We start from the raw sequence: 27,539 nt of genomic DNA on the forward strand, positions 1-27,539 counted from the left end.
ATTTGCATTTTGTGATCATGGTTATTAAAGTGGAAAACCTATTACTTGCCTTGTACAACTTACAAACCCCAAAGCAAAGAAGGTCTGTAACTCCTTCAGGGTTTAATGAAAATACTTGAAGCAGCATGAATTGCAGTGCCATAAGACGGGTTTTAAAGTTTCCCAGTCTCAGAATTGGAATAAATTGAAGGGGAGTGGGACTAGGCAATACGCCTTTCATTTTAGTTGCCTAGTACTAAGCCAGCCCAGATCAGTGGTGCCAATGGAGTAGTCACATCTTTGGCTGGTCCGTAGCCTCAGTTGGTATTGATGTGACAAACTGCCCCATTTCACTTTAGTTGGCAGGCCTAGGATTAATTGATCAGAGTTTGAAGATGCTACCCCTAAGGGACTAGGGTAGTTCAAGGCGGCTTTAAACCTTGTTGGCAGGACTATGTTGTGGAACTCTTGCTCTACTTGTACTGTGGATAGGACTTCTGTTTCCAGGGCTGTCAGCACAGCCCTCCTCACCAGCAGGAGAGGTGAGCTGCTTCCAAGTAATGGTGACCCATGTAGACATTTGCCAATGAGGTCATTACTTTCTGGATACTAAGAGTCTGGGGGTTTGATCTGAATCTTTGTAAATAGTTAACACAAATTAGTCATTGAACTTACGAGAACTGGCAACTCAACCCTGAATGCACTGGTTTTCTCTTTCAGGAAGGTCCCCCTCATACATGTGCCTTAATTTTCGCAGATAACAGTGGAATAGACATCATTTTAGGAGTCTTCCCCTTTGTCAGAGAGCTACTCTCTAGAGGTACAGAGGTGAGTTTGAGTACTCTGGATTATGGATGCTTCATGGTCTTTAACTGTCTGAAGTGTTCACTAATAGTGAAAGACTTAACACTACTTCCCACTAACATCTGCTAAAGCACTTCTGTGCACCAGAAATTCTAGTAATATACCCAAATGGGAGGAATGGGGCCAAGTGATATGGGTAAGGGAATTTAGGAGTCAGGACTCCTGGCTTCTTGCTCCTTCTCTGCTCTGACTTAAGAAAATCACCACCTCTAGCTCCTGAGCTGTTAAATGGGTCTAATAATATCCTACTGCAGGAGAAACTGAGGAAATTTTGGGGGTGAGGGGGGTTAAATTAAAAGTGCTATGATCTCTTTAGTTGAAATGTGCTAGAGCAGTTTAAGGTGTTACTAAATGGCAATAAAATCTGACTATGTTGGGTTTAGTCTGACTGTGTTTGACTACTGATAAGGGAGTTGTGGGTGTGGTGACAGGGACCTTAAGAAAGGGTGATGGGTAAACTGAGTAATAAATGGCTGTTAAGTTTGAGGTCCTCAATCCTTTTAAGTAAAGCTAGGGGTATCTGAGAAAAAGTTTAGGAAGTCTTGATAAAAGTAATAACTTTGTGAAATTGGCAACTCCAATCCAAAAAGTTGTTGTATTAGACAGTAGTGGAATAAACGTTGTGTATTCTTATAAGTCTGATACAACCACTGGCTTTAGCCAATTAAAAATCATGCTTCTATCTATTTGTATAAAATATTTAATCTCTAAAATTAGAAGGTGAGAATACGTGCATGCATGCGTGCAGGCTGTTGCTGGTTGGGTTGATCTTCCATGCGGTAATTGGGGACGGAAAACAAAAATAGAAAAATGTCCCTGTAAAGCCACAATTTGGCAGGAGCCATTGAGGGCAGTCAGAGAACATGAAACAACCTTGATCATCTTTTGAAATTGAGATTTCAGCTAGACACTCTTCCACCTCCACCCGTTTTGATCCATGTGTGAGTATCTTAGATAAGCAGGGAAATCTTCTGATCTCTTTGCTGCAGGTTATACTGGCTTGTAACTCTGGCCCTGCACTAAACGATGTTACCTACAGCGAATCCTTGATTGTCGCTGAGCGGATAGCAGCAATGGATCCCATTATCCAGTAAGTCTCTTTTTTCCTTTTTTGAATTGTGTGAAGAAAAAAGGCTACCTGACCGCATCTATAAATACTTACACTAGATTCTGCCCTTTGACCTGCCCTTAAAAGGAAATACTGTCCGTGCTGAAGGTGTAGAATACGTGATCAACACAAGATCCACTACATCTTCAATGTCAGTGAAAAGAGAGAGCCCCTGTAATGATTGTAGCTCATACTCAACCCCATTTGGCTAACGCATGAGAACCAGAACCTGAAATAAATGGGGAAACACTAAAGTAAGACTTAATGAAAACTGAGGGGAAATTCAAAACTGACTGTTCTGCAACAATAAGCTAGAATTCAAACACTTTCAGCTTTCATGAGATAAAATATTTCTTTGGCGTTTGATCATCTTAAGTGTTCTTGGGGATCCCTTACATGATGCCACTCAAATCCTTACAGATGGAAACTTTTTTTGAATTATGAAAGGAGAGAAATGCATATTAATGTGGTGTACAAAGCATCCCTTCTAGGGCTGCATGAGTGAGAGACACCCCCACTGTCTAAGCAACTGCTTCATAACCTTTTAATAAGTTTTTAGAGTGAAATTCTGGAAAAGGCTGACTGAGTTGTCCCCCTTTCTACTCAGCCTGACTAGGTACATAAGATTGTTTCTCAATCATCAGCAACAGGCACAGAGCATCTTGGAGGCAGGGTATGTTGCAGCCTGCAGCCATGTGTCTGGATACTTACAATTCAGCCTTAGTGCCTAGGTTGCCCCATCTGTCTCCATGGAGTAAGCTAGAGCTTGGCTCTGGTCTGCAGGAGGGAGTTAAGTCTTGCATTGTTTCAGACTAATTCCAGTCTGGCTGCATTGTGGGCCTGGCTTTCACTAGGGTCTTGCCTTCAGGACTTCCTTGTTTAGATGGTAGCATAAGCAATCATGTGGTTTGTTTGATTTTTCCCCCCCCCTCCCCCAAAGATCTGCGCTGACGGAAGAGAGGCTGCTGTTGGTACAAACAGGTTCCAGTTCCCCATGTTTAGATCTGAGGTATGTTTACCAATGGATGAAATGTGTATTGTAAATTCTGCACTTTAGTACAGTAACCACCCAACCTCTTTCTTTCAATAGAAAGCATTTCTATAAAATCCATTATACTTGCTGAAACCTGCAAACAAGCATGTATGATGATGATAATCAGTCCCTGCGGTCTGTCTGAGATCTTAATTCTCTCCTGCTGCAGCAAACACATCTACTTTCATCCTCACAAGTGGATTAAACATGAAAAGCTTTGGCTCAGAATATTCAGCTACTCTGAATTTTTTAAGTACCTACATCACGTAGTTATTGCAGGAAATGAAAAATTGGTTCTTAAAGGGCAATAGGTCTAATCCTGCAGTCGTAGGCAGTTCTGCCTGGATCGGCTCTTTGTCTTAAAGTAGTTGTTTTCTCAGTCACAAGTGCCTTATGTACAGGATGTGGTAGCAAGCACAATCTGCTCTCTGCCATACATGAGGTTAACTTGAGTCCTTGCCCCAGCGCAGAGAAATGGGGACTTAACCCCAAGATTCAGTCTCTTTGCAGATTCCTATTGTCTAGTGCTTAAATCAAAGCTGCACTAAGATCTTTAACTCGATGCAGAAAGAAAGTGATCCTAAAACTGAATGCCACTAGTGCTGGGTTTCTTTCTAACATCCTGACCCCATCTGTACTCGTCCCAATCAAACATCTTATAGCTTTGGCACTTGCAGAGCTCGATGTAATGCTTTATTTCCTAGCCCTCGTGTTGTTGCCTTGGCACACTTCAGTCTCTCTAAAGTAGTTAACTGGAACCCTTTGCTTGCATTCTACCTATCTTTGGAGAAGGCAGCTAGAGCGCTGTAGGCCTGACTTGAGAAAATTGCAAGGGGAGAGGGGAGCTTGAGGACATCTCCTAAGCCCTGCTCTATGTAACTTTGTGGCTCTTGGTTTCTCTCAATTGGTATTTGCAAATGGGCTACAATGACTCTCCTGCTCCCTTCCCTTTCCCTAGTTGTTGAACTAATTGCTTTAAAAGAGGAAACAATGCATGGGGAAAGCAAGGTAGCCCTCTTGAAAGAATAACCAAATACTCAACCATTCCTAACCTTCCCTGATGGAAGGAGAGAACTAGCTGTAGATGCTCTTAGCATTACCACCTATATGGTCTGGCTAAGCGTATATCTACATTGAAATCATGGAGTGAGAGCAGCTTGTGTAGACATACCTGGGCTAGCTTCAATGGCGCTAGTTCAGGTACTGGAGCAGTAAAGCCATGGTCGCATGGGCTAGCAACCTAAATAATTACCTGAGGGGCTGGGACGCCTTCTATAGCCTTCCCTGACACCAGCACACAGTTAGCTAGGACATGTCTAACACAAGCTGCAACTACAGCCTGTGATTGCAATGTAGACCTTAAATCTACCTGAAGGTGCTCCCTGCAAGCCAAATGGACTTTAGAGCCATGGATTATCAGATAATCTCTGGGTGCATCTATACTACACCGGTATAGCAGCTATGTTGGTGTAGCATAGATACTTCATGCACCCATGGAACGAGTTTTCCATCGACGTAGATAATCCACCTCTGACTGATGGTAGCTGGTGAGTGGAAAAATTTCTCAGTTGACCTAGCTGCATTGTCAGTGGGGGTTATGTCTACTTTACTATGTCACACAGGGTGAGACATTGTTCACAGCTCTGAGCAACAGTTAGGTCAGTCTACGTTTTAGGTGTAGTCAGACCATACTACATTACTTACATAACTGGACAATTACATTTTCTATCTGCATCTCATTACAGCCGGCTGGACAAAGGCCTGGCCCTGCTGGTCAGGGAGCGGAAGACTGACTTGGTTATAATTGAAGGGATGGGCCGCGCTATCCATACGAATTACTATGCAGTTCTGCAGTGCGAGAGCCTCAAACTTGCCGTCATCAAAAACTCATGGTTGGCTGATCGTCTGGGCGGGAAAATCTTCAGTGTCATCTTTAAGTATGAAGTGCCACGCAAGTGACTGGGGCTGGAGGCCTGAAGCGTGGCAGCAATGGACTTGCACTAGTTTTACTTTAATTGTAAAGAATGTATTTTTATTACGACAGGGAAAATGAGTTCACATGAAATTCCATATTTATATTGTTGCTTTAAGTCACAAAGCACAATATTCATTATATAAAAAAATATACACCCAAAATATATATGTATATCACTCACTGTTTATTTTGGTAAGTGTTTATTTTAATGCTGCAGTATTTGTGATGGAAAGACTTTATTTTTTTGTTCTGTGAGACATTCATATAGAAATATATTTAAATGTCTATGAAATCTTTTTATATATCTCTGCTTACTATGCCAGCAGTGACTTGGCACATACCAAATAGAGTTTTTAAAGTGCTGAAAATGTTTGACTTTGCATTTGAATATTTTAGTTCATGAAATACTTTAGACCTTTCTAAATTCTCTCTAGTTAAGCTAGGAAGAGACTTACTCCCTTGCAAGCTCTGAGCAGTGTTATTTCAGACACATAGGAACCTAGAACAGTAACTGACCTGATCGTCAATGAGAGTAGCAGATGGGAGAGTTATTGCTGCTAAGATTTATCCAACTGCTACAGGGTGAAGTTAAATTCCTGAAGCTTACCCGCTTCCATTCTTGGCTCTTATAGCCTTCTGGATCCCATCTAAATGTGTTAAGGAAAACCAATCTCTTCAGCTAAATTGTCTAAATTTTTAGGACTGAACCAAAGCAAGCTAAATTCCTCACCTATACAGCTACTTAAATTACACCAGGAATTAATCTGGAATAAGGCCTTCAAATGGAAGAAGAGAGTACGTGGGAATTCTTGATGTTCCTGTACCCTAAAGACAGAATCAGCTTGTTTAAACCCTCCCTTGCAATAAGGTGTTGGCCAAACGTACACACATCCATGCTAAATTACTTGGCTTTTATTGATCAGCTCAAAGTACTGTACCTATACAACTAACAAGTGACTTCAATTACTTGTCTTTATTTAAGGGAAACTGGAGCAGAGCTGAAATGAATGTGAGCATGACTTGGAGTGCTATAGCCAGATCTTCAGCATCAAATAGCCATTCAGCATGAGTGGTAATAACTCCCACTAGGGCATTCTTCAAGGCTACCTGGGAGAAGATACCTGTTTCTCCCCTACTCCTGATATTCTAAATAGTGGAAAATCTGTAGTAACATACACCTGCTAGCTGGTGAAGTCTCCATTAGCTTGCAAAGAAAGATACTCCATATCCTTCATTGACTTTCACTGTAAAACCTTAAATATAGCAGCAGTATCCTATTGCATCTCGACTCCAACTCCACGTAAGTCTCTCTAGGGTACTTACACACCCACCCCTGTGTTGCATCTGAGCAGCTAAAGAAAAAAAAAATTTTTTTTTTTTAAACCAACCAACTGCATGAGTGGGGACGTACCTCTTCATTTTACTGGTAGACCGCTGAGACAGAAATGCCATTCCAGTGCCTGGACCCCAAGGCCATCCTTCTGCTGCAGGCTACATGAATATGGCATTCAGAAGGGACTTTAAGTACAACCCTGCTACTTCTAATTAACAGGTCCCAACAAGTGTTGTCAAGAGGGATGAAAGAACAGAGTCAACTTGTCAGGAACTAATTGAATTTAGTTTTAAGTAAGTCGCAAGCTCTTTTTCAAACAACTTTTTTTTTGAAGTGGGCGGACTGGTTACCTTTGCAGTGGTGACAGGCTTTCATAGTTTTGTTTTAAATAGCATTTGCTAGGTGGCTCTCAGCCTTGTATTAAAGCACTAACTTATTTCTTACAAGAGGAGAGAGAGTCTCGACACAGAAGTCTGCTCTCCCCCTGAAGCACCATGTATTTGCACAGTAAGCCAGAAGGGGAATATGAACCATAGTCAACATCCTTATTCTTCCCTCACCACCCAGCCAAACAGGAGGTGAAGGTCTCTTACCTTTCTGGGGGTAGATGGAGATCACCACATACTTTATTCTCCCTTAGATTAGATCCCTTATATCATTCAACCGAAACAAACCAGATGGACAGGAACATTGAATGTTTAATTTGAAAATTCCAACTCTGTAATAGCCAGCATTAAACATGTCCTTAAGTAACTTCAACCAAGTGATCAGACTGTACCGCTAACGTTTTTAGCATCCCTTATGCTCTGAAAGAACTGTTAGTTGCCAGGTGCAAAGATACTCTCTCCAGGTGTTTCTGCTAGCACAAGGCAATGCATGTTTCTCAAGCTTTGCAGTTGCCAATATTCAATGTTACTGAAACTGCCTCTGCCTCTTTACCCTTTCCCACTACATCCAAGCAAAACTAGCAGCAGATAGAAGGCAGTATATACAGGAGGGCAATGCACATGCTGTGTAACATGCTCTGCCACCAAGCCCAGAGCGTTTGATATGCTGAAAGGCAACGAAAACTCTCAAACCAAGCGTAATAACAATGCAATGCAATGCAATGGTCGATCACACATTAGTTAAGCTGTGACCCTTTAAATTGGCCCTGCTGATTTAAGAGCCAGGTTATTTTAGTTGATTTACCTCATTTTATCTAGTTCAAGCTCAGCATAACTGAAGCTGTTAATATTCCATTGAAGTCACTCTTTCCACGGGTGGCTGATACTAAGTGAGTCATTCAATTCGAAAACTGCAGGCAGCAAGATTTGCATCCCCCGCCCCTTTATTTTTTTTTTTTAAATAGTCTGATGCCAATACATTTTCACTAGGAAAAACTCACCTTTGTGTGGTAGGTGAGTGAGAGACCTAGGAACCCGAGACTGGAAGTTTTGCCTGGGAGTGAATCTCAACCATTGTGCCCTTCAACATGCTCCTGGCTAGCAGACTTGTTTTGAAATCTCACTTGGAGGAAGTTCTACTGATGAACATTGGCAGGTGCCAAGCAGCTGCATTAACTTAAAAGCTAAATATCACAGTTTGCCTTTTAATACAGTTGTTCCCATGCTCTGGATCCGAGTAAGTGTATTTTGTCCAGCAAAGCTTTTCTTTGATACTTGTTGCATTTTCAGTATTCAAAGCTCTGTACAGACACGATCTTTGTCATCCTGAAAAATGGCAGGCAGTAACCTAGGCAGCACCATGGAAAACACTGCTCATTCTATTTTACACTGCTCCTGAAGTCTCATTCTAGTCTCCTACGCTTGGGTCTAGACTATTCCCACTGATCCCCCTTCACTCACAGCTCCAGTTTTGAGCATTTTAAAAAACCATTACCACTGATGGAAGTTGCTGGCTTGACAGCCACAATCCTCTGCTTCGTCACAGAGCAGGTACAGCCCAGGGGACAGGGCAGAGACACATCGGCGGCTGTTGCTTATGTGCCTCAACTCTGAGCTTGCACGGTCCACTTCTAAAGATACGTCTACACTGCAGCCGAGGGCGGGACTGGCCCAGCCCGGAGACAGACCTACGCTAGCTGGTACTCGAGTGAGCTTACTCTACCCAAGCTGCTAGTCACATCCCCAGCTGCAGTGTCACCATATGCTAAGTCCGTCTACACTGCAGTGAGGTGTGATTGTGGCGCACACAGATGTACCCAAGCTTCAAATAACAAAAGAAGTGAAGCTGTGGCAACATGGGCTAATTTCTTCAAAACATACCCAGCAGCGGGGGGGCCTATCCAGCCCATGCTGCTAAGGCTTCACTGTTACTGTTAGGTGCTGCAGCCACACCGACAAGTCCAGTGTAGACAGAACCTCGTATGAATGAGGTGCTCATTCGCCACGTTTGCTCAGTCCTCAACCTTTGCGCTGGGACGGTTTTACGTAGGCCACCCAATAGCCATCAGATGCTGACACCTTCAGTCATCATTGCTAGGCTGAATGTAGCGCTCTAGAGCGGCTAGGATCTAGAATCAGTCCTCTGAGCTATTTAGTTCTCTGTATGCGGTTCAATCCTTACAGAGATTGACCTTTCCTAGTGCTAGGGAAGCTACAGAGATAGAGAGCCAGTGCAGAGAAACAGCTACTAATGAATACACGCAGTAGGAAAGAAATGGATTAATACTGAGACTCCACTCCCCAAAGAGCTTCTTATGGTTTAACCCTTTCTGGATTCTCTCTTGCACCTTCTTTTATTCTGAACCGATGACTCATCTCCTCCATGAGAACAGAGCAGCAAGATTTCTGAAAGACACGAAGGGGGTGGGGGGAGGAGACGGTGTTCCATGTGACCCAGAAAAGTCCCCGTTAATGTACACAGTGTCTCGAGTCAGCTGAGCACAACAAGGCGGAGATCCAAGCACAGGAACGGCAAGAACGGTCGTTTCTTTGCATTCGTTCCCTTGGCAAAGCGTTCGCTGGAGCGACTGGTACTTTAGAACAAATTGATCATTGCCAAGGAAACAGGAGAGAAGTAGCAAATCAAGTGGGTGTACTGCCAAGACTTTCCACTTGCACCAGTTTTACAGCAGCATAATTTAAGCAATGCAGTTGATGTTAATTCTGACACACACTCGTCCTGTCTGTCCACACCCAGCAAGTTCGAAGGCACATGAATACTAACCGATAACTAGAGTTAAAACAAAAAAAATCAAGTATTTTTCTTATCTCCTCCAGTTTATTCCTTAAATGAATTCATAACCCTCAATGATATCATCACGAATCACAGGCTGTGGAAATGTTATAGATCATCACTTTAAGTGAGGAATAAACAGAGTTCTTTCCATAAGGGAGATCTTACTTTTGTGCAAAGATCTGTAGTAATACAGAAGGATTGTTTCTAAGGATACATCTATGCTTCAGCTAGAGATGTAATTTCCAGCTGGGGTAGATATAGCCACAGTGGCTTTGATAGAGATAGCAGTGTAGCAATGGTGTCATGCGCTAACAGCTCATGTACAATCCTGTCTGAGATCCTAGGTACATACTCAGACACTAGCTTTGTGACATCTCCAGTTGCAGTGCAGATATACCCTGTGTCAAATGTTTTCCACCAGGTGGGGTCCCAGAAACCTCTCTGACTCGCTAGTTACAGTGTGCTGGGGGCGGGGATCTAGGTCCATTGCATGAGAGTAATGCTGTGCAAAGGTAAGGAGGCTTCACAGAGCCACTTACCTTCTCCCGTTCAGCAGCATGTCGGCTCTTGTTTGACAACTCCACCAAAGCCACAATCACTCCCAGGGCGAGGCCAATCGCAAGAACCAGGAAAAGTCCACCCATGGCTTGGGGTTTCAGAGGACTCCATGTGTCTGAGCCCTTATGGAAACAGGTGGTCTCCCACCACTTGTTACGCAGGTAGTCCAGGTCGCCTGATTCGCCCAGTTTCAGGACAGCAAGGGAGAGTTTATTGGCCCATGGTGATCCTGGAGGGTAGCAGAGAGAAATGAATTGGAGCATTATACGACACTTGCACAATTTAATGATAGCCGCTTAGGCACAACCCATAAATACGCAGCGTGCAGTCAGTTGGCTGCTGCTTACCACCTCTGGGATGGCTGCAGTCCAGGGATGTTGTGCGTGTGTAACTGTTGAAGCTCTTTGAGAGGAAAGATGGGATAACCATGACAGACAATGTTAAATCTTTGCATTTTAAAAACAAACAAACAGTCATCTCTCAAAACAGCCAAGCAGTGGGAGCGGCTGAGCTGTTGAACAGCGATGCTATCCTCATGCCCGTCTGCCTAAACAAATAATTAAAGAGATTCAGGGAAAGACAATGTAAAAAGTACAGGCAGAACAGCCATTAAAGAGAACAACCATCAAAGCCTTTCCAGGAGGTGGCAGCAAACTTTTAATTTTTTTTTTTTTTTTAGTCCTCAGACTGCATCAGCTGCTATTCTGGGACGTTGGGGCTACAGAAAAAAATTAACCAATCACTGACTGATGGGGGATTCTTTAGCTCTAAAGAATGAAGGGTCCGTCAGAAAGCAAAACTTTGGGAGCCCAAAGTCATCAGCAGAATTAATACGCTGGATATTGACGTTGCTTTGTGTCACTGAGCTCCCCTCAGAGTCTCATGGCAGGAAAGGCTGTTTGGACCTGGCCCATTGAAGTTGTCCTATGCCCCATGTGCTGGCAGAGGAGCACTGAAGTGGATCTAGAAATCAGGGGTTCTTAACTCTGTGACACAGTTGCTGCAAGTGAGTTGAAAGGAACTGGCGGAGTGGAAACAAAGCAGCAGACGTGTCTCACCCTTTGCTGTAGCAATGCCGAATCCCCTCGCTCCAACGACCTCGGGGGCCCTCATCAAATTGCAGTGCCTGGCTGCCAGAAGGTCTTGGGATATGGATTCCCCGATGAAGGCATAATTCGATTCCAGCACACGCTGAACCGCCTCGTGGTAGTTTTTGACTAACACATAGTCTCTCCTCTTGTCCATGTACTCGTAGATCATCTGATGGATGGGATTCCTGGAGTTCTGCAGCCCACAAAGTAAAGCGTCAAACCTCGCAGTGATCAAGGGAGCTGCCGTACTAGACCAGTGTGCACCAACTGCAAAATAGCCGTCTGGAGAAGACAGTTTAAACTCTCTCTCCCTCTGAGCCTCTGTCTGAGAGCTGCCAATGCGAGGAAGTTAACCAGTCTCTCAGGGAAGTACACAGGTTTCAGATAAAAGGTAAAGCGTCACCAGGCAGACCAGGGACACACAGCTTTAGAAGTCAGCAAGAACTGAAGCGGGAACACATTCAACCTATCCAGGAAGCTCACTAGCTAAGCAAAAGAAGCTCATCAAAGCTTGGCTGGCATAAGTGGTCTATGTGCGGAGTCTGACTCTAAGCACAATCGCAGCCCCTGGGCTCGTAGGGAATCTACTAGAGGGTCAGGCACCTTGAAGAACTGAAACGTGGAGGAACTTTCTATTGTCCCAAACTCAATCTCTCTCTGCTTCACGAGATCTTCAAAAGTCTGGATCGGGAGCAGCTCGTTCCCAGAGCGCAGCAAGGCGGTGGAATTGGCAATGTAGGCCGCCAGCAGAGAGATAGTGAACAGCCACCAGATGGCAGCGATGATTCGCCCGGACAGTGCTTTGGGATAAGGCGCGGCACCTGCAGAGGAGAGGAGGCCGCAGCCACAGGGTTAGCCGCTTGACACGCGCACAAAAGGGACAGCAAGGGCAGCTGGTAGCGTAGCCGTGCACACGTGTGTTTAAAAAGTGCGTTTCTCTTTATTTAATGACAGAAACTTCCCCTGCAGCGCTAGAGACCAGCACACAGCAGTCTTGTGCTAGTGCAGGAGCCCTGGAAAGCAATACTGCCTCAGCCCAATTCACCCACCCGCTGCATGGAAACCACACCAACGGCCAAAAGCAAAGGAGAGGTTGGCACCCTCTGACCTCAGAAACACCCCTGTGAAGTTAACGTCCCTTCAAACCACCTCCCCCTCCGGTACTCAAGCAGAGCGATGAGTAAGGTGCTGTCTGCGGACAATACCCTGTAGAGGCAGGGCCAGAGGGCACAGTTAGTGCTGCTGGACGTCCTGCTGAGATGCCATTCTCAACCAAAATCAGACGGGCAGGGCAGTCCATAGAGCATAGCAGGCCCCCACCCCACCCCAGCCGCAGGCAAGGTCTTTACACCGCGATGGAGGTGGGCCAAAATGGTACATCGGCTCCTGACAGCTGTAGATCATAGAATCATAGAGTATCAGGGTTGGAAGGGACCTCAGGAGGTATCTAATACAACCCCCTGCTCAAAGCAGGACCAATCCCCAACTAAATCATCCCAGCCAGGGCTTTCTCAAGCCTGACCTTAAATTTAGCTGGTCACATCCATAGTCGCACTAGTGTCCTACCTTGCAGGGTAAGAGCTCCCGCTCCAAACCAGAGGCTGTTCAGAAAGGTGAAGTGGTTCTCCTCACTCTTGGGCTCTTTCCATTCACAGGGGCTCAGCCTATGGAAAGAAACCAGGTGTCACAAGAGCCCTGCCAGCATCAACCACAGAGGGGCCGGGGTTGTTCCGTGCCTCACACAGCTCCAGTCTAGGATTCAGAGTGACTGTGTTCCTGTTTGGAGGACCGGAGGTGAAACGCAGCAGGGGAGTTGCGCCTTAGACACAAACATGGTCAGGTTTAAGGGGAGAGAAATTAATCGTGATGAAGGTGAAAGCACAGGGATGAAATTCATGTGTTTAAATGGAGCATCCAAAGCTTCTTACAATGTTAGAGACATGGTGCACTGTGACTAGGGTGACCAGATGTCCCGATTTTATAGGGACAATCCCGATTTTTGGATCTTTCTTTCACCCCCAGTCCCGATTTTTCACTTTGGCTGTCTGGTCACCCTAACTGTGACTATCTAGAGGGGAAGAGACCCTGATTTTGCTGTGATCTCTCAAGTACCATGGGCCTTACAAGAGACACTTTATCTGCACTTTTAGCCCAGTGAGCTGTTCTGAGGTGTGCAGGAGCAAATGCTGCCCAGTGCTTTGGCTAGGAGTAAGGATCTGTTTGGTGGCTGGGGAAAGCAATGGGTCCCAGAGAAAGCCAAACACACTGTACAGAGCAGCAGATGTATTTTTACCTGGCTGCAAGAAACAGGCAGAGGCAGGTCAGCAGGTAAGCAACCATCACGCCAGTCCAGGTCTCCTTACTGAAGGGAGCGAGGAAGCCGAAGAGAGAGGCACCCTGGGAGGCAGCGTCCTTCCTGAGCAGGATCCCAATCCCCGTGGCCAGGAATGGCGTGGTGAAGGAAATCACCTCGTCCCTCACGGACGTGATCGTCAAGGGAGCCACAGCGAGGTCTGCTTCCTGAAGGGCAAGCCGGGACGTCGGTCTCAGCAATCCTTAGGACACAAGCTGGGGGCGTCTCAGTTCCCAGTGGATAGGTGGCCACCGGACAACCCCCACTCCGTCCTCCTTAGCAGCCGCCTAGTTGCCATTCTGGCAAACCAGCCCCATTTCGGGAAGAGCCAGGGCTGAGACACGAGCTCTGCCTCACTTCTCCAGGCTGCAGCATTTACAGCGTGAGCCAGAGCCAGGATTTGGAGGGCTGGGCCGGACTCGGGGCAGCATAGGCGCTAACTTGCAACTTGCCACCAGGTGGCAGCACAGGACAGGACAAGGAGCCCATAAAAACGTGTCCTTAGCTAGTTTATTGTAATTAACTTAGCTGGATTCACCCAAAGAAGCCGCTTTCTCCCTCCCTCCTCCTCCAAAATCTACCAGGAGCTACATACACTTGGGCTGGCCCTTTATTTCTGGACCAGCCCTGCCATGTATCCAGATAGATCCATGGAATGTGAAGAACAGGACGCATACTGCTATGACCAAGAGTTTTAAAAGTTACCCATGTCGGTCCCAGGAAATCAGAGAGACGAGGCAGGTGAAGTCGTATCTTTTACTGGCCCAACTTCAGGTGGTGAAAGAGACAAGCCTTCGAGCTACACGGAGCTTTTCTTCAGGTCAAGAAAACGTGTCTCCTTCCCCAACAGAAGCTGGTCCAATGAAAACTATGACCTCACCCACCTTGTCTCTTTGAAAGTTGGCAAGTGAATTTGTCCCAGCCTCCAAGGTGTTTGCATCAGTTTCATTCTGACCCCACGATACCAGCTAGCAAGGGCTGCACCTCAGGTGTATTTCAGCCAACTGTTTGGTTTTAAGACAGTTTCCTTTAAAGCCTTTATCTTTGGCACATTAGAGTGAATGGAACTTTGTGGCCACCCAGTTGCAATCCAGTATCTCTCAGCAGTCCAAGAGGCAGCACAGCCTAGTGGTCTGAGCACAACACAGCAAGTCAGGAACTCCCACTTTCCTCTGTGGTCTTGTGCACAGTCACTTCCCAGCTCCGTGCCTCAGTTTCCCTATCTGAGGAATGGGGAGAATGCTATTGGCCTTCCTCACAGGGAGGCCTCCATACCAAACGCTTGCCAAGTGCTGCGTGAAGAGATGTGCTAGGCACTTGGATTGTTAGTGCCAAGGTGAAGTGGGCAGGGTGACAGCTCCCTGGGGTTGTCAGGGATACAACAATCCCCAGGCGGGGGGGGAGGGGCAGGGGGAGCTGTCACAGCCAGCAAATAAATGAACTGCTAACCTGGTTGTTTCCACCCCCACACCTGGGGAAGTTCAGCCCTCCCGAGAAAAGTCACCTGTCTGACGATCTCGCCGACCATCCCGGTCCAGTTCCCGCCGGAGGAGACCGCCCCGTAGCGGCCATCTTTCACTATTGTCACCTTGTAGTTGAAGTGCAGCATCTTGGCGAGCTTGTCCAGCAGATCCAGGCAGTAGCCCTCCAGCTCTGTGCCTCTTGCCATCGCATAGGGGTCTTGCTGCACCCAACGGGGGAGGGGGAGGATGTTTGAAACCAGACAGTTCCACCATCACGAACCGGAGCCCGGCTCTGAGATCCCTCCCGGTTTCAGCAGCCTCCACCCCCTCGGCCTCCCAAACCCCCAAAGATGGCACCCTGCAGATGCAAGACCTGGCGGTAGAACCCAGGAATTAGCTGTAGTGCTTCCAGGGCCTGGAAATCTGCTCCCCTGGGAGCCTCCCCACACACCTCCTATGCGAACAGTCGCTCATTCACGTGAAACGTTGAATTCGTCACCAGCCCCTGTATGGGACTCCCCCACTCTTAAAGCAGGACGGCCTCATTTTTGACCACTTAGGCTTTTATTTGCTTTTCACATGATCTGTTTCTTGCTTTTGAGTCTCCCGGCAGTGCTGAGCAACAAGTCTGGGCACTACCGACTTCCGCTGCGGGACACGAGCAACTCCTGCTGTGCTCAACAGGCGTTGGCCGTGTCTAGTTGGGAACAGGCCTGGCTCTCAAGATAATACGTGTTTGAAAGAAGCATCCATTCAACCCTCCTGCTGGATTGGGCCTGTTCTGTCCTGGAAGACGCCGGTCACCCTTACCTCTAGCCTGGCTAGCTGTACCTGAGCGCCCTAGGAAGGCTCACTGAAGGCAAACAGAGGAAGGGAGTTTGGACTCAAAAACAGACAAAACCACGTGAAAGCCTCGGGATGGGATGAAGAGACTCCGTTACCCCAGCCGCTAGCAGCAACGCCCTCCTCGGCCTTACCAGGATTGTTGTGACAGTCAGCGTCTGAGGATCCGTTGCCCCTTGTCCTTCCTCATCGCCGCCCTGCAGTGCAAAGCATTCGAGGTGAGCAGCTGGATCTCAGCCACGAAGGGCGTCCGCTCAGCCCGACCCATTGTTATTTGTATTGTACCTTGGGGCCCGGTCACGGATAAGACCCCATAGTGCAAGGCGCTGTACAAACACAGTACACAGACGGTCCCTGTCCCAAGGGCCTTACCATCTAAATGGTGCCACGGAATTAGCAAGTCTGCTTTCAAGCTGTGGGAAAGCAAATGGCATGTGCCATCAGGAGTGAAGGGACAGCTGCAGAGTCCACCTTCCACCCATGCATTGAGGGTTGGACGCTGGCACGTTCCTGACAGCAACGAGTTAATCCCACAGAGCTTGACGCCCTCTCTCTGCCCCTTCACACGTTGTAACGGGGGCAGCACAGTGTAGTGGACAGAGCCCTAGACTGGACTTAGGAGACCTGCATTCTATTCTCAGCTCTGCCACTGGCCTGCTCGGTGACCTCTCTGTGCCTCAGCTTCCCCACCTGTAAAATGGGGATAGTGATACTGACCTCCTTCATAAAGCGCTTTGAGATCCACCGATAAAAAGTGCTGCATCAAAGCCAGACACTTACCAACACGGCCCTGCAAAGTGCTGGATAAATACCCTCTACCCCCACAAAAGGTGACCGTTTAATATCATTATCCCCAAGTGACAGATGGGGAAACCGAGGCACATGGCGATGCCAAGGCCAGCAGAAAAGCGAAGTGTCTCCTTTTGAGGCGCTCGGCGTGGAGATGGGAGAAAGGGCTCGATCTAGCAAAGCAGGCTCACTGCTGCTTTCTGCACTGGGACTCTGGGGCAAACGCATCTCACAGGCATGTGTTAAATGGCTCTAATAATGGCAGACGCACCGCTGGGGTTTACCCGATTCACACACTAAACACCTGGCAATGTCCCCAAGGTCCTCTGACCCTCCCTGCCAGGGCAGGCGGGCCCTCGCAGCATCAGAGTGCTACACCTCCAAAGTATTAGGTTTTGCAGCAATCCACTTGCCACATGGTTCTGCAGGAGCACAGGCCCCGTTCCTCCAGTGCAGTCCCCCGGAAGTCTGAGCACCAGGGGGCCATGTTCAGGGCAGCCAGCACTGAATATCTAGACTTAAAGGGCCAGATTCTCAGCTGGTGTAAGTTGGCACAACCCCACTGCAGTCAACGAAGCCCCACCGCTTTTCACCCGCTGCGACGCGGGCCCAGTGATACGTCTCCCCCTCCCCCTTGACTCCGTCACCTGTCACTTGCTCCCCAACGGTAATTAATAAATCACAACCATTTACTTTATCTCGTGTTGCCAACATATTTTACCCAAACAAAAATCACTTTCAATGTTGTCTCGCTTCTTGGGATACACAGCACATACACATTCTTTCAAAAACGATCAATTTACGCTGCAGACAAAACAGCTGGAAGCCAATTAAGGCCTCATTAGAGCTCACTTCCAGGAGGCACAGAACGGCAGGGAGCATTCGATAAGGGGGAGGCAAGGAAAGCACAGATTCAGTTCTGCATGGAGCACTGAACAGTGTTTTCCTACCTTCACAGCCCTCGCACAGCCACCGTGTCAAGGTGTTAGGGCCAGAACCTGACCTATTACATCTGTTTTGCTGCCCAAAGAAAAACCAAGCGCTATTATTTTTGCAGGAGGTACAACAGAAAAAGGGGGTCTGATCTCCCAGGGTATTGAGTGCCCCTGGAATGGAAGGAGCTGGACACCTCCCAGAATCAGGTCCTGAGTTGGGGGCCGTCTGTCAGCAGTTAACGAAGACGCAGTTCTAGAAGCAATGCTGCCACTGCCACTCGAGCACGAAGCGCTGTAAACGTCCGACGAGCTGCGTTCATTTCAGTTCCATTTAAAGAATTGAATGAGAGGAAGAAACAAATACTTCCCCGACGGGAAGAGTCGCGTTGATAGGGGAGGAAATAAGTGACCCTGCAAGAAGCTGAAGTATTTTTAATCAGCAATCCAGTGAATGAATCAATCTGTTTATCTACCTGCCTCCCTGTCAGAAGCAGCACAATCTGGTGGATAGAGCACCAGCATGGGAATTTGGGGTACGTTTTTACTGCAAAGAAGTCCCCCCAAACCCCACTGCAACTACCACAGGCTTGCAAGACTTATGCTACAAGGCTAACTATAGCAGTGTAGATATTCCTGCTGGAGCTGGTGCCTGAGCTCCAAAACCCACCCCCTTCGCCGGATTCCAGAGCCGCCTCCAGCCAGAATGGGAGCAACCACGCTGCTACGGTTAGCTGCAGAGCGCCAGCCGGAGCCAGCTGCCCCAGACGCAGACTGACTGACACAAGGGGTTGGTTTTTTGGAGTGTAGCCGTAATCCAGGAGAGCTGGGTTCTGTTCCCCACTCTGCGCTGCTGTGTAACCTTGGATAAATCACTTCCCCTCTCTGTGCCACTGTTTCCCCTCCCTCCCTTTGTGCGTACAGCACCATGCACAACGGAATCCCTAGCTTGGCTTGGGCCTCTAGCCACTACTTAATATCAATATAATATAGGGTTTGTGTACCCAGCAGCTGGAGTTAGGTAGATACACTGGTGCTAGCTTGAATCTAGCTGGCACGACTCACACAGCACTGAAGGCATGACAGTGTGGACCTGGCTCAGACCAGGAATGCAAGCGTGTACCCGGGTTCCAGGCAGGTTCATGCAGCACATGCCGTCACGGCTTCATTGCCAACCTGAGCTGCGTGAGCCAGATCACAGCTAGCGTGGGGATGCCTATCGGAGCTGCTATCAGACCTGCAGTTCATTTCCAAGCAGGCTTGGTAGGATTAGATTTAATTAGTAAACGTCCTTTAATTGCCTATTTCTTCCTTCATGCAAAAACCTGAGGCACTGTCTCCCCTTTCCCCTGAGTTATTGTTAATTGAAATTATTGGCAGTTAAAACACAACTTGAGGGCTAAGAACAAGGATTTTGTGCGTGTCTGGCTAAAAAAGCAGCATTCCATCATGCTGAAAAACAGACTATCCAGCGTTTGTTATGACCCTCAGTGAGGAGTTTATTTCTATCGTCCTGAAATAATAATAGCTGATGGTGGGTTTTTCCTGGAGGCTTATTTGGCTTATTTTGATAGAGCAAAAAATTTAAATCCATTTAAAAACCACACACAAACAGATGTCATTAACCATGAACATTCATTACAAAAATTAATCCTTCCTGAGCGAACTTTATGCACTGAAAACACTAATACCAACAACCCACTCTGGAGTGAACAGGCCTTTTCACATGAACATTCGCAGCGGTGTACTAACAAACGTTGACGTACCTTACTGACAGCGTTTCCAGTCTCGATAGCTCCTGTAAACACAAACAAGATGTTTTTGGCAAGGGTTACTCTACCTTTAAAGGGAAATGATCACGTTTCCTAGGGGGGCATTCGATCCAGAGAATGACTCTCCTTGACTTCAGAGGGCTCTGTATCAGGCTGAGTTTGGCTTCATGACACTTGATGGGTTTATTCTGGGTGCTCCCTTGTTCCCATCACACGGTTAGTGGGCAGCAAATACCTATAGATACATGTGGCCAAATGCCACAATCCCAGCTGCCACCGGTACAGAAAGCCCAAAATGTTCACTCCAGGAAAGAGTGCCCAGGGACCTCACCTGCATCCCTACGGGAAAGCCCTGTCGCAGCTGATAGTGATGGAGACACGTTCCCTAGTGTTTTTGAACCATCTTCCCTATGAAATTCTGTAGGGGGAGGGAGGGAGTTATTAAAAACCCCCACCCAGACATCAGAGCAAGGCTCCCATGCTCTCCAGTTGTATAGGGCCATGGCAGCAGAAGGCACCCGGCCGTGCAGCCATCATTCCCTGCCACACCCCATTGGGGAGAGCCCACTGGCCCTGGCGTAGCATGTGGGGCGCTGGGAAGATGAAGTGTCTTTGGAAAGAGAGTGAAATGAAGACAGGCACCCCACTGAGGAGAGAGAACAGACTCCAGCCTGAGCTGCCACCTCGCTGTGCCACCCTTGGGAGCACACAGAACAAAATGCCAATTACTTCTGCAGGAGTTGTGTCTGGTGCGTGACAGCACGGCCTGGTGGGCAGGGACTCAGGACACCTGGGCTCTATTCTTGGCTCTGCAACTGGCCTGCTGGGTGATATTGAGCAAGTCATTTCTCTGCCTTGTGCCTCAGTTTCCCCATCTGTGAAATGGAGACAAGGACCCTGGCGTCCTTGGTAAAGAGCTTTGAGAGCTGCAGCTGAAAAGTGCTGTATTAAAGCTGGATGCTATTATTAGTGGTGAGATCAGGACTCCTGGGTTCTATTCCCAGCTCTACCACAGGACCTTGAACAAGTCCCCTTGAGCCTCAGCTTCTGCATCTGCAAAGGTCCAGTTAACACTCATCTCCCGCCGCGGATTGCAGGGCTAACTGGAAGTGCTTGGAGGTGCTGGACTAAAAGAGTGAACAGTCCAGAGCATCGTTTACTAGCTGCACAGACTCAGTTTTCCACGGGAAAACGCAGGCCTGTGTTTTGGGATGAGAGAGATACTGACCTTCCAGCCTGCAAAGCCAAACCCCGAGCAGAATTCAGAGCACTGTCAAATGGAAGCTGCTGGGCTCTTTCATTTAACAAAGGTTCATCAGTTTTGCCTCTTCTGTTCTCAGGCTGAACTCTGGCTTATTGTAGAACAAACCCGGCTTTCTCCGGGGAGCTGAACCTCCTCAAAGGAGCTCGCTTGTTGTTTCAGAAGTTAGAGCCAGCACGAGTTCCCTTGGGCTCCTTTTTGAAGAGTTTCTTGGAACTCTTGGAAGAAAACAAGCGTCTGTATTGAAGTATTCAGCCCCCCTGCAGCGGCGCTGCATGGGGCCGGCCAAAGCCTCACTGTCGGAGCCGCATCCAGCTCTCACCGTGTGCAAGGACCATAAATAACCGAGCGGGATAGCACTCGCTCCAAGCCCCGACAGCGCCATTTGCACCCAAATCCACAGCCGGCCCTTGGTGAGACTCCAAGGACACAGCACAAAATGAAGGGGGGAGACAGACGGGAGCTGTGAGCCACCCAGACACAGAGCAACCTGTGCTGGGGAGGGCTGAAGTGCTACGTCTAGACCACGTAGGCGCTTGCTCCCTGCCCCTTCGACAGCAACAGGCTCTGCTCCAGGGCCAAACCACCACAGCCATTTCACGCACCTGCGACGAGGGCCAAGCCACGGAACGAGACGTGGGCTCAGATTTTGCAGGCTGCAAAGGGTGGGAGGCTCTTGGGGCCAAGCCCGTCTCCAGGGTACCTAGGAGAGGCAGGGAGTGGGGGAAGGGGCAGGATGAAGGGACTGCGCTGCAGAGGGGACACGTTCAGCCCCCCGGAGCGGTCTGGGCCTTGTGCACCACGGGAGGGGGGCTGTGATGGGCACTGACTGTGCATTTAGGGAACAGCACAGCCAGCAGCACCTTCGTCCGCCCCCCCTCCGTGCCCCTGAACTCGAGCCTTTCCCAGCGGCAAATGGCCACCTCAGCTTCCTCAGCAACAGACCTGAGAACTGCAGGTCTCGTATCCTCAGCGCTTCCCCGGTCCGGTCGACATGGCACAAGGGGCCTGCCAGAGGAGATCTTAGCCCAGGGCTTCTCCGTTCTGCACGAGCAGCGAGAGACCCTGCACCACTGTTCAGAGAAGGGGGCTTGACCCCATTTCCTGCCCCCTCCCTGCTTGCCCTAGAGCTGGTTCCTGAAGCAGACTTGGGAGAACCTAGGAAGCGGAAGGAACCTGAGCAGCTGAACAGCCTGGCTGAGCCATCAGCTCCCTCGGCTACACGAGCCCCCTGAGCAGAGGAGAGCGAACTGGCTCCTTGTGCGGCGGGCTGAGGGCGGGGTGAACCTCCCCGTTCCGCACTGGGCCAAGCCCCTGCCAAGCTCCCGTTGCTGTCTGTGGGTAGCCCTGGGGGACGCAGCATCAATTATCCACAAACCAAGCAGGTTCTCTCTCCCTCAAACACCTCCCTGGAGCCCCCTTGTTCCCTCAGGGACACACCATGCCAGGGAGGCCTGTCAGAGCGACTGGTTTCACACTTCCCTTCCAAGATGCTAAGAAGTTACATGAAAATACCACTGGCAAGGGGCAGGTTAGAGTGGGGGATGCTGGGGAGATTTTAGCTACAGACACCTCACTGATGGGGTTTGGCAAAACCCAGCCTCCCTTCCCAGTTCTCTCCAGCCATAGTTTGCCTCCTGGCCCCACTCATCCCCTCTACAACCAAAATGGAGACAGAAGACTCAGCCACGTCTGACGTGGAGACAGCGTGGTTACAAGCTGCAGCGTAGAAGAGACCTGGCTGTGTCCCTGTAGCCAAGCTAAAGCCTTGGACAAAGCAGACTACACAAGGGACAGTCCCTTATGCTCCCCTCAATGAGGGAGCTGCACAGGTGACCACATCCCAATGTAGAGCGAGAATATGTCTGCATGGTCCCTACCACTTCTGGGGCAGACTTTGCTCTCACCTGCCAGGCGCGATCCCCGCAGGAGCAGCAGACCCATCATCACACACAAAGCCAAGCGAAAAGCTTCCTCCATTAGGGCGGAAACAGCTGGTACTCAGAGGGAGCCCTGCTAGAGACAAAAGGCAGGTAGGGTAAAGTCAGTTTCACAGTTCACTAGGGTTGGGTAAATGTCACGGCATCTTGGATTTTCTGCATCATATTTTTAAAAATCTCCAGGTCTCCAGATGAAAGAAGACAGTTTACAGGACCTAGACATAACCAATACACTTGTCTAGGCACCTCACTGATGGGTCACCAGTGCATTTCACTGCAGCAAAAGGGCCATGCCATGCCACAGCAGGGCTTTCTCCAGTCAGTTCTTGCTAGGGTGACCAGATGTCCCGATTTCATAGGGACAGTCCCGATTTTGGGGTCTTTTTCTTATATAGGCTCCTATTACTCCCCACCCCCGTCCTGATTTTTCCACACTTGCTGTCTGGTGACCCTAGTTCTTGCATCAGTGGGAGAGGGGAAACGGAGGGCCTACATTTCCTCCTCTGTCACAATCAGTGTGCCAGGGGCAGAAGGAAAGTGGCTGCAGATGTGTGTGGTAATGAGGTGCTAATGGGGAAGCAGTGCTCCTCATTAGCTGGCAGGGAGAAGAAAGAGTGGGTGCAGAGCAACTGGACACAGGCCAAGCACTGAAATCTTGCTGGTTTGTGCTGCAGCCCGAGTTGCAATTAGGGCAGGATAAACAACAAAAACGGGGGATTTGTTTTCTGGGAAAAGAGTCAGAATTACAAGTGTCAGCTTCATGCAAAACTTTTCAGGGATTTTTTCACCAGGATGCTTTGAAGTGAAACATTTTCATTCTGCACCAAACAACAATGAACACATTTCATTTTGAATGGCTGCCTCACAAAACTGGAAACGTTAGAACGTTATGAAATGATTTTTTTTTTTTACAGAAGTTTTCCTGAAAAGCCGTTTGTCATTGAAAAACTTTGATGAAAAATTTGCAACCAGCTGTAATTGCAATGACAGATGCAATGGTGCTGTATTATGCCAAGTCACACAAACCATTGCAACACGTTCTATTCCCTCAGCACGAAACCACAAAGCCAGTGCCTGCCCCAGAGAGCTCACACTCTGGGCTATACAGGAGAGAGGGCGAGGTGCTGTAATCTTGGAAATGACTCGCTCCCTTAGTGGTTTGAGCAGAAATAGCTGGTTAAGAGACACAAGGAGAGGGATCTCTGATCCCCGGCCATAGAAAATAGGGCAGAGCAGCTGGCTAAGGCCAAGATTTTCAGAAGCAACTTGTTATTTTGGGTGCTCAATTTGGTGCATTTAAAAGGGTGTGATCTGCAGATAATGAAGCACCTGCCCTCTGGAGCTCAGGACCCCTGGCGGTGCCTCACGCAGGGCGCTCAGTAGCCCAGCACCCAAAATGACTAGCCACTTAAAAATCCGAACACACGTTTCCAAGGCCCTGCCCACACTGCTGAGTTACCAGGGCACAGTTTGGTAGCATCAGCAGCCTCTGGGGTTCCCACCGCCATCACCTCAGATCTTGCTGGAGAGGGCAGATGGAATTCTCTGGCCTCCTCTCTGCGGAGAAAAATAGGTTTTTCCCCAAAGCTGATTCGCTCTCAAAACCCCACCTCACTGGCTGAATGAACTGGGTCTGCACAGCCTCCCAGAGCAGCTCCTACCCCCTATCCCTAGTTCAACCCTTAGCCCAGGGAAGGGACCCGTGTCTCAAATTTGCCTTGCTCCAAACAAAAAGAATAGGAGTACTTGTGGCACCTTAGAGACTAACAAATTTAAGGTGCCACAAGTACTCCTGTTCTTTTTGCGGATACAGACTAACACGGCTGCTACTCTGAAACCTTGCTCCAAACAGCTCACCTCCTTTTTCAACTGGACAAACAGACAGCAGCTTCTCATCTTTGAATGCTGGGCTCAGGATTCATGGTCCAGTTCACACAGGTCAGATCTTGAGAGAGGGCTGGATCCAGGGAGGTGCTGAGTGGCTTCAGTTCCCATTAGCAGAGGCACTTAGCACCACTCAGGATCCGGTCCAGAGAGACTGTCAGCTTGACAGCCAAGAGGGTCACAGCAAGTCTTGGTGCTTGGCAGACTCACAAAGCTCCCGCAGCTAGTCCCCTAGTGTGGGAACTGAGCAGGGGAAGGGACCCAGGGCTAAAACAACAAATCCAGTCCTCAAGTGCTAGCAGCTGGAGAGCTCCCACAGTGGCTCATTCAGCACCTGTGCTTCCCAAACTGCCTCTTAAATGCTTCCATTTATTTTTTACTTCTTCCTCCCAGCTCTAGTGGCGCTCACCCCCAGCCCGGGAACTGCACACACTCTCGACAACACAAAGACACGGTTGTTTCCCTAGCGGATTCTCTCTAGGTTTTCCTCCTCCCCTCCAAAGAGGAGCTGAAAGAACCCAACGCTGATGCAAAAGCAGCCTTTCGGGATAAACATTACAGCTGCCCTCCCTTCTTCATAAAGAGACTGCAAACGTGGGGTTTTATTGTTCAAATCCCAAAGGAAGGGGCCAGAATTCAGTCGGGGGTTCACACCTGAGTTTCTGGAAAACCACTGCAGGGTGGAGACTGATTAGCAGCTACAGTTAGCTGTTGCCCGAACACCAGGTAAACCAGCCACCAGTACACAGCCCCCCCGGGGTACACTGCAAACTGAGCTCTCAGCCCTTTACAACAGCGCACATACAGCAAAGTCCTGGATTTAGTTCTATACTCCCACCCACACCTCACCTCAAGGAATAAACTGGATTTGCGCTGACCGTGAATTGCCTGTGTCAGCCATAAGGCAAACAGCCCGATGAAACGCTGGTTAGCAGGAACAGATTCAGACGCTTACACTCAGGAATAAAACCCGGGAAGGCCAGGCAAACATGTCATGCTCCACTAGGAAACAGTGCGTGACTTGGTCCCAGTAAGCTCAGGCACAAGGGGAAGGAAAGCCCCAAAGGGTTTCAGGGCATCCCAGTCTACAGAAAGCTAGAGAGGGGGCTAGAGCGAGGCAGCTCTAGGGGAACTGTGGCTTGCAGTCAGCATTACTGTTCTTCACAGGGAGAGGGCTAGGCACTTCACTAGAAGCAGGAGGGGAGACAAGCAGAGCTGGAATGCTCTCGCCCGCTACAAAAAGTTAACAAACACCAACGCTGCCAGTATTACCAGCTCCACCGTTTGCAGAGTTCTTGTGAATTGCCACGTTCACTGCCAAGTCCAGCTAGCAGGACAGAGGAGCCCGGCGGACGGAGCTGAACAGACAGTGGTTAGCTGCACACATGCCCTTTCAGCTAAACAAGAAGAGGAGCAATTCAAGGTCGCGTCTCACTTACAGCGATTGCCTTTGCCTCTCCTAGGCTGGTTTGTCTGCCGGGGGACCTCAGCAGAAAGGACTCTGAGCTGGGATAAATCGAACGCGCAGGCTGGCTCGCCCCTTCCCCTAGATAAAGGGTCGGACTCAGGTAGGAGGAGCCAGGCGAAGGGGACTCCAGCAGGGAGAGTGCTGGCTATTGGCAGCAAGAGCCCCTCGCTGCTGGGAGGGAGAGGGGGGCTCGCCCCCATCCCCACGCAGTGTCATACCAACAAAGCGGAGGCTGAGAAGCAGCGTGCTCCAGCAGGCAGGATGTTGGGCTCTGCCACTGGCCCGCTGAGCGAGTCTGGGCAAGGCGCTTCCCCCACTCTGTGCCTCAGTTTTCCCTCCCGCTCTTTTGCTGGTTTGTCTCCTTACACAAGTTCATCGGGGCACATCGAAGCCACTAAGGCTATGGGCTGGGCCGTCTGACAGGTCTGTTATTTACCATAGTGCCCAGGCCTCCCCACAGCATCAGGACCCTGTTATGCTAGGTGCAAACACAGACACAGTCCCCGTGCTGAAGGGCTTCCAGTGTAAGGCCACAACATGTGGCCTACAAAGACTGGGGGAGACAATCAGATGCGTAGAACATACTTCCCGGGATCAACCCCCCTCGCTGCAGTAACGCGCCAGGAGACAGGCAAGCAGTCCCAGGCCAAAGGGCTCGCAGCATTTACAGACAAGCCAGGGCCTGCTCCGAGCAGTGACCACTAGAGAGTTCAGTGTCTTTGCAAGGGAAAAACTGACTTGCAGCTGGCGGCTCTTGCCTCTAGCTTCACATGTTAACAGCCCAAATTTCAGCCACGTAAAGCGCCCAGACACCAAGGTGACAGCTACCTTAGGAAAACTATAAAATAACGAGCTGATAAAGCAAGGTATGGTTTGCTGGGCGCTCCTTGCTACACCTCAGGCTACCGAAAGGCCCTCATTACTATCTGAAGCCTTGGTACCCCTCATTAACCAACTGTTTTAGTGAGGAATGAAATTGTTTTTCTTAAAGATTTTATTATAATGATATATAAAAACTGGCAAACTGATTGAGAGTCTGTAGGCGTACTCACCAAAGCGTTTTGAAACACGCTATAAAATATCTGATCACACACAGATTTGTGTGAAATCCTGCCCCTGCCATGTCTCCTTTACCAATTTCCACTTCAGAAAGAGCCCGCCTGGAGCACAGTGCTAGCCATGCAGAAACTCTGCTGGCCCGGTAATGTAGATACATGACCCCTGGAAGTTTAAATTGCTACCCACTTGCAGGAACAGAGCCTCCCTTTCATAGGGAACGCAATGCAATCTGGTGCAACTCACCTTGCAAGGCAGTTGACGTTTGAAGGCTCCAGACCTGGATTAGAAGGCACAATTCCTGCTCCAGGGAGCTGCTGCCCCTTCTTCTGACACGAAGGTCCTGTTCTGACGCCACTGTCGCCCCTCTCTTGGGTAGTACCGGATGTCCATGGTCTTGCAGGGTGGCTTCCCAGAGGACGATAAATCAGTGCGGTGGAGGCTGAGTGTACGTTACGTTTACCTGGCTTTAGTTACACACATACAGCAGCCCTGAAATGAGATGGTCAGAGAGCGGACAGGACAACCCCTTGTGGTAAGATGAGGCCCGGAAACACAAACCCTTGTATCAGAGGCCTGGTATGAGGCCTAAGGCCTGAACTAAAGTAATGGTCAAGACTTTGTTAACATAAAGCAAAGTTAAGCTGTGAGCCA

The 27,539-nt window shown here is 48.8% G+C and overlaps 2 protein-coding genes across 6 annotated transcripts in view; one reads left to right on the plus strand and one right to left on the minus strand.

Moving 5' to 3' along the window:
• PANK4 (pantothenate kinase 4 (inactive)) overlaps positions 1-7,796 on the plus strand; it is a 34,000-nt gene extending 26,204 nt beyond the window's left edge. Inside the window, exons 16-19 of one of the 2 annotated variants that reach the window (XR_010594248.1) lie at positions 737-807; positions 1,833-1,933; positions 2,892-2,960; positions 4,730-7,796. Coding sequence is in view for 1 of the 2 variants with exons in the window: in XM_005292762.4 (XP_005292819.1) it covers positions 700-807; positions 1,833-1,933; positions 2,892-2,960; positions 4,730-4,943 (492 nt within the window). In the remaining variant the exon portion in view is untranslated. Of the gene's footprint in view, positions 1-699; positions 808-1,832; positions 1,934-2,891; positions 2,961-4,729 lie in introns of both variants that reach the window. The other variant, XM_005292762.4, reaches the window with a different exon arrangement.
• Positions 6,973-26,100, minus strand: LOC101931395 (probable glutamate receptor). 4 transcript variants are annotated; one of them, XM_005292759.5, is made up of 11 exons: positions 25,801-26,100; positions 22,445-22,553; positions 19,271-19,302; positions 15,918-15,980; positions 14,982-15,161; positions 13,418-13,644; positions 12,691-12,788; positions 11,728-11,945; positions 11,092-11,317; positions 10,015-10,262; positions 6,973-9,084 (listed from the first exon to the last, which is right to left on the minus strand). In XM_005292759.5, the coding sequence occupies exons 2-11, from the start codon at positions 22,515-22,517 to the stop codon at positions 8,992-8,994; spliced, it is 1,458 nt and encodes a 485-aa protein (XP_005292816.2). In that variant the 5' UTR covers positions 22,518-22,553; positions 25,801-26,100; the 3' UTR covers positions 6,973-8,991. The 4 variants fall into 4 exon arrangements, with proteins under 4 accessions (XP_005292816.2, XP_023960068.2, XP_005292817.2 ...); XM_024104300.3 differs by having other exon boundaries at positions 22,445-22,550; positions 25,801-26,097; XM_005292760.5 differs by having other exon boundaries at positions 25,634-25,904.
• Between the last annotated feature and the right edge of the window lie 1,439 nt (positions 26,101-27,539).

This window comes from Chrysemys picta, chromosome 21 (assembly GCF_011386835.1).
Source record: "Chrysemys picta bellii isolate R12L10 chromosome 21, ASM1138683v2, whole genome shotgun sequence".
Taxonomy (NCBI): domain Eukaryota; kingdom Metazoa; phylum Chordata; order Testudines; family Emydidae; genus Chrysemys; species Chrysemys picta.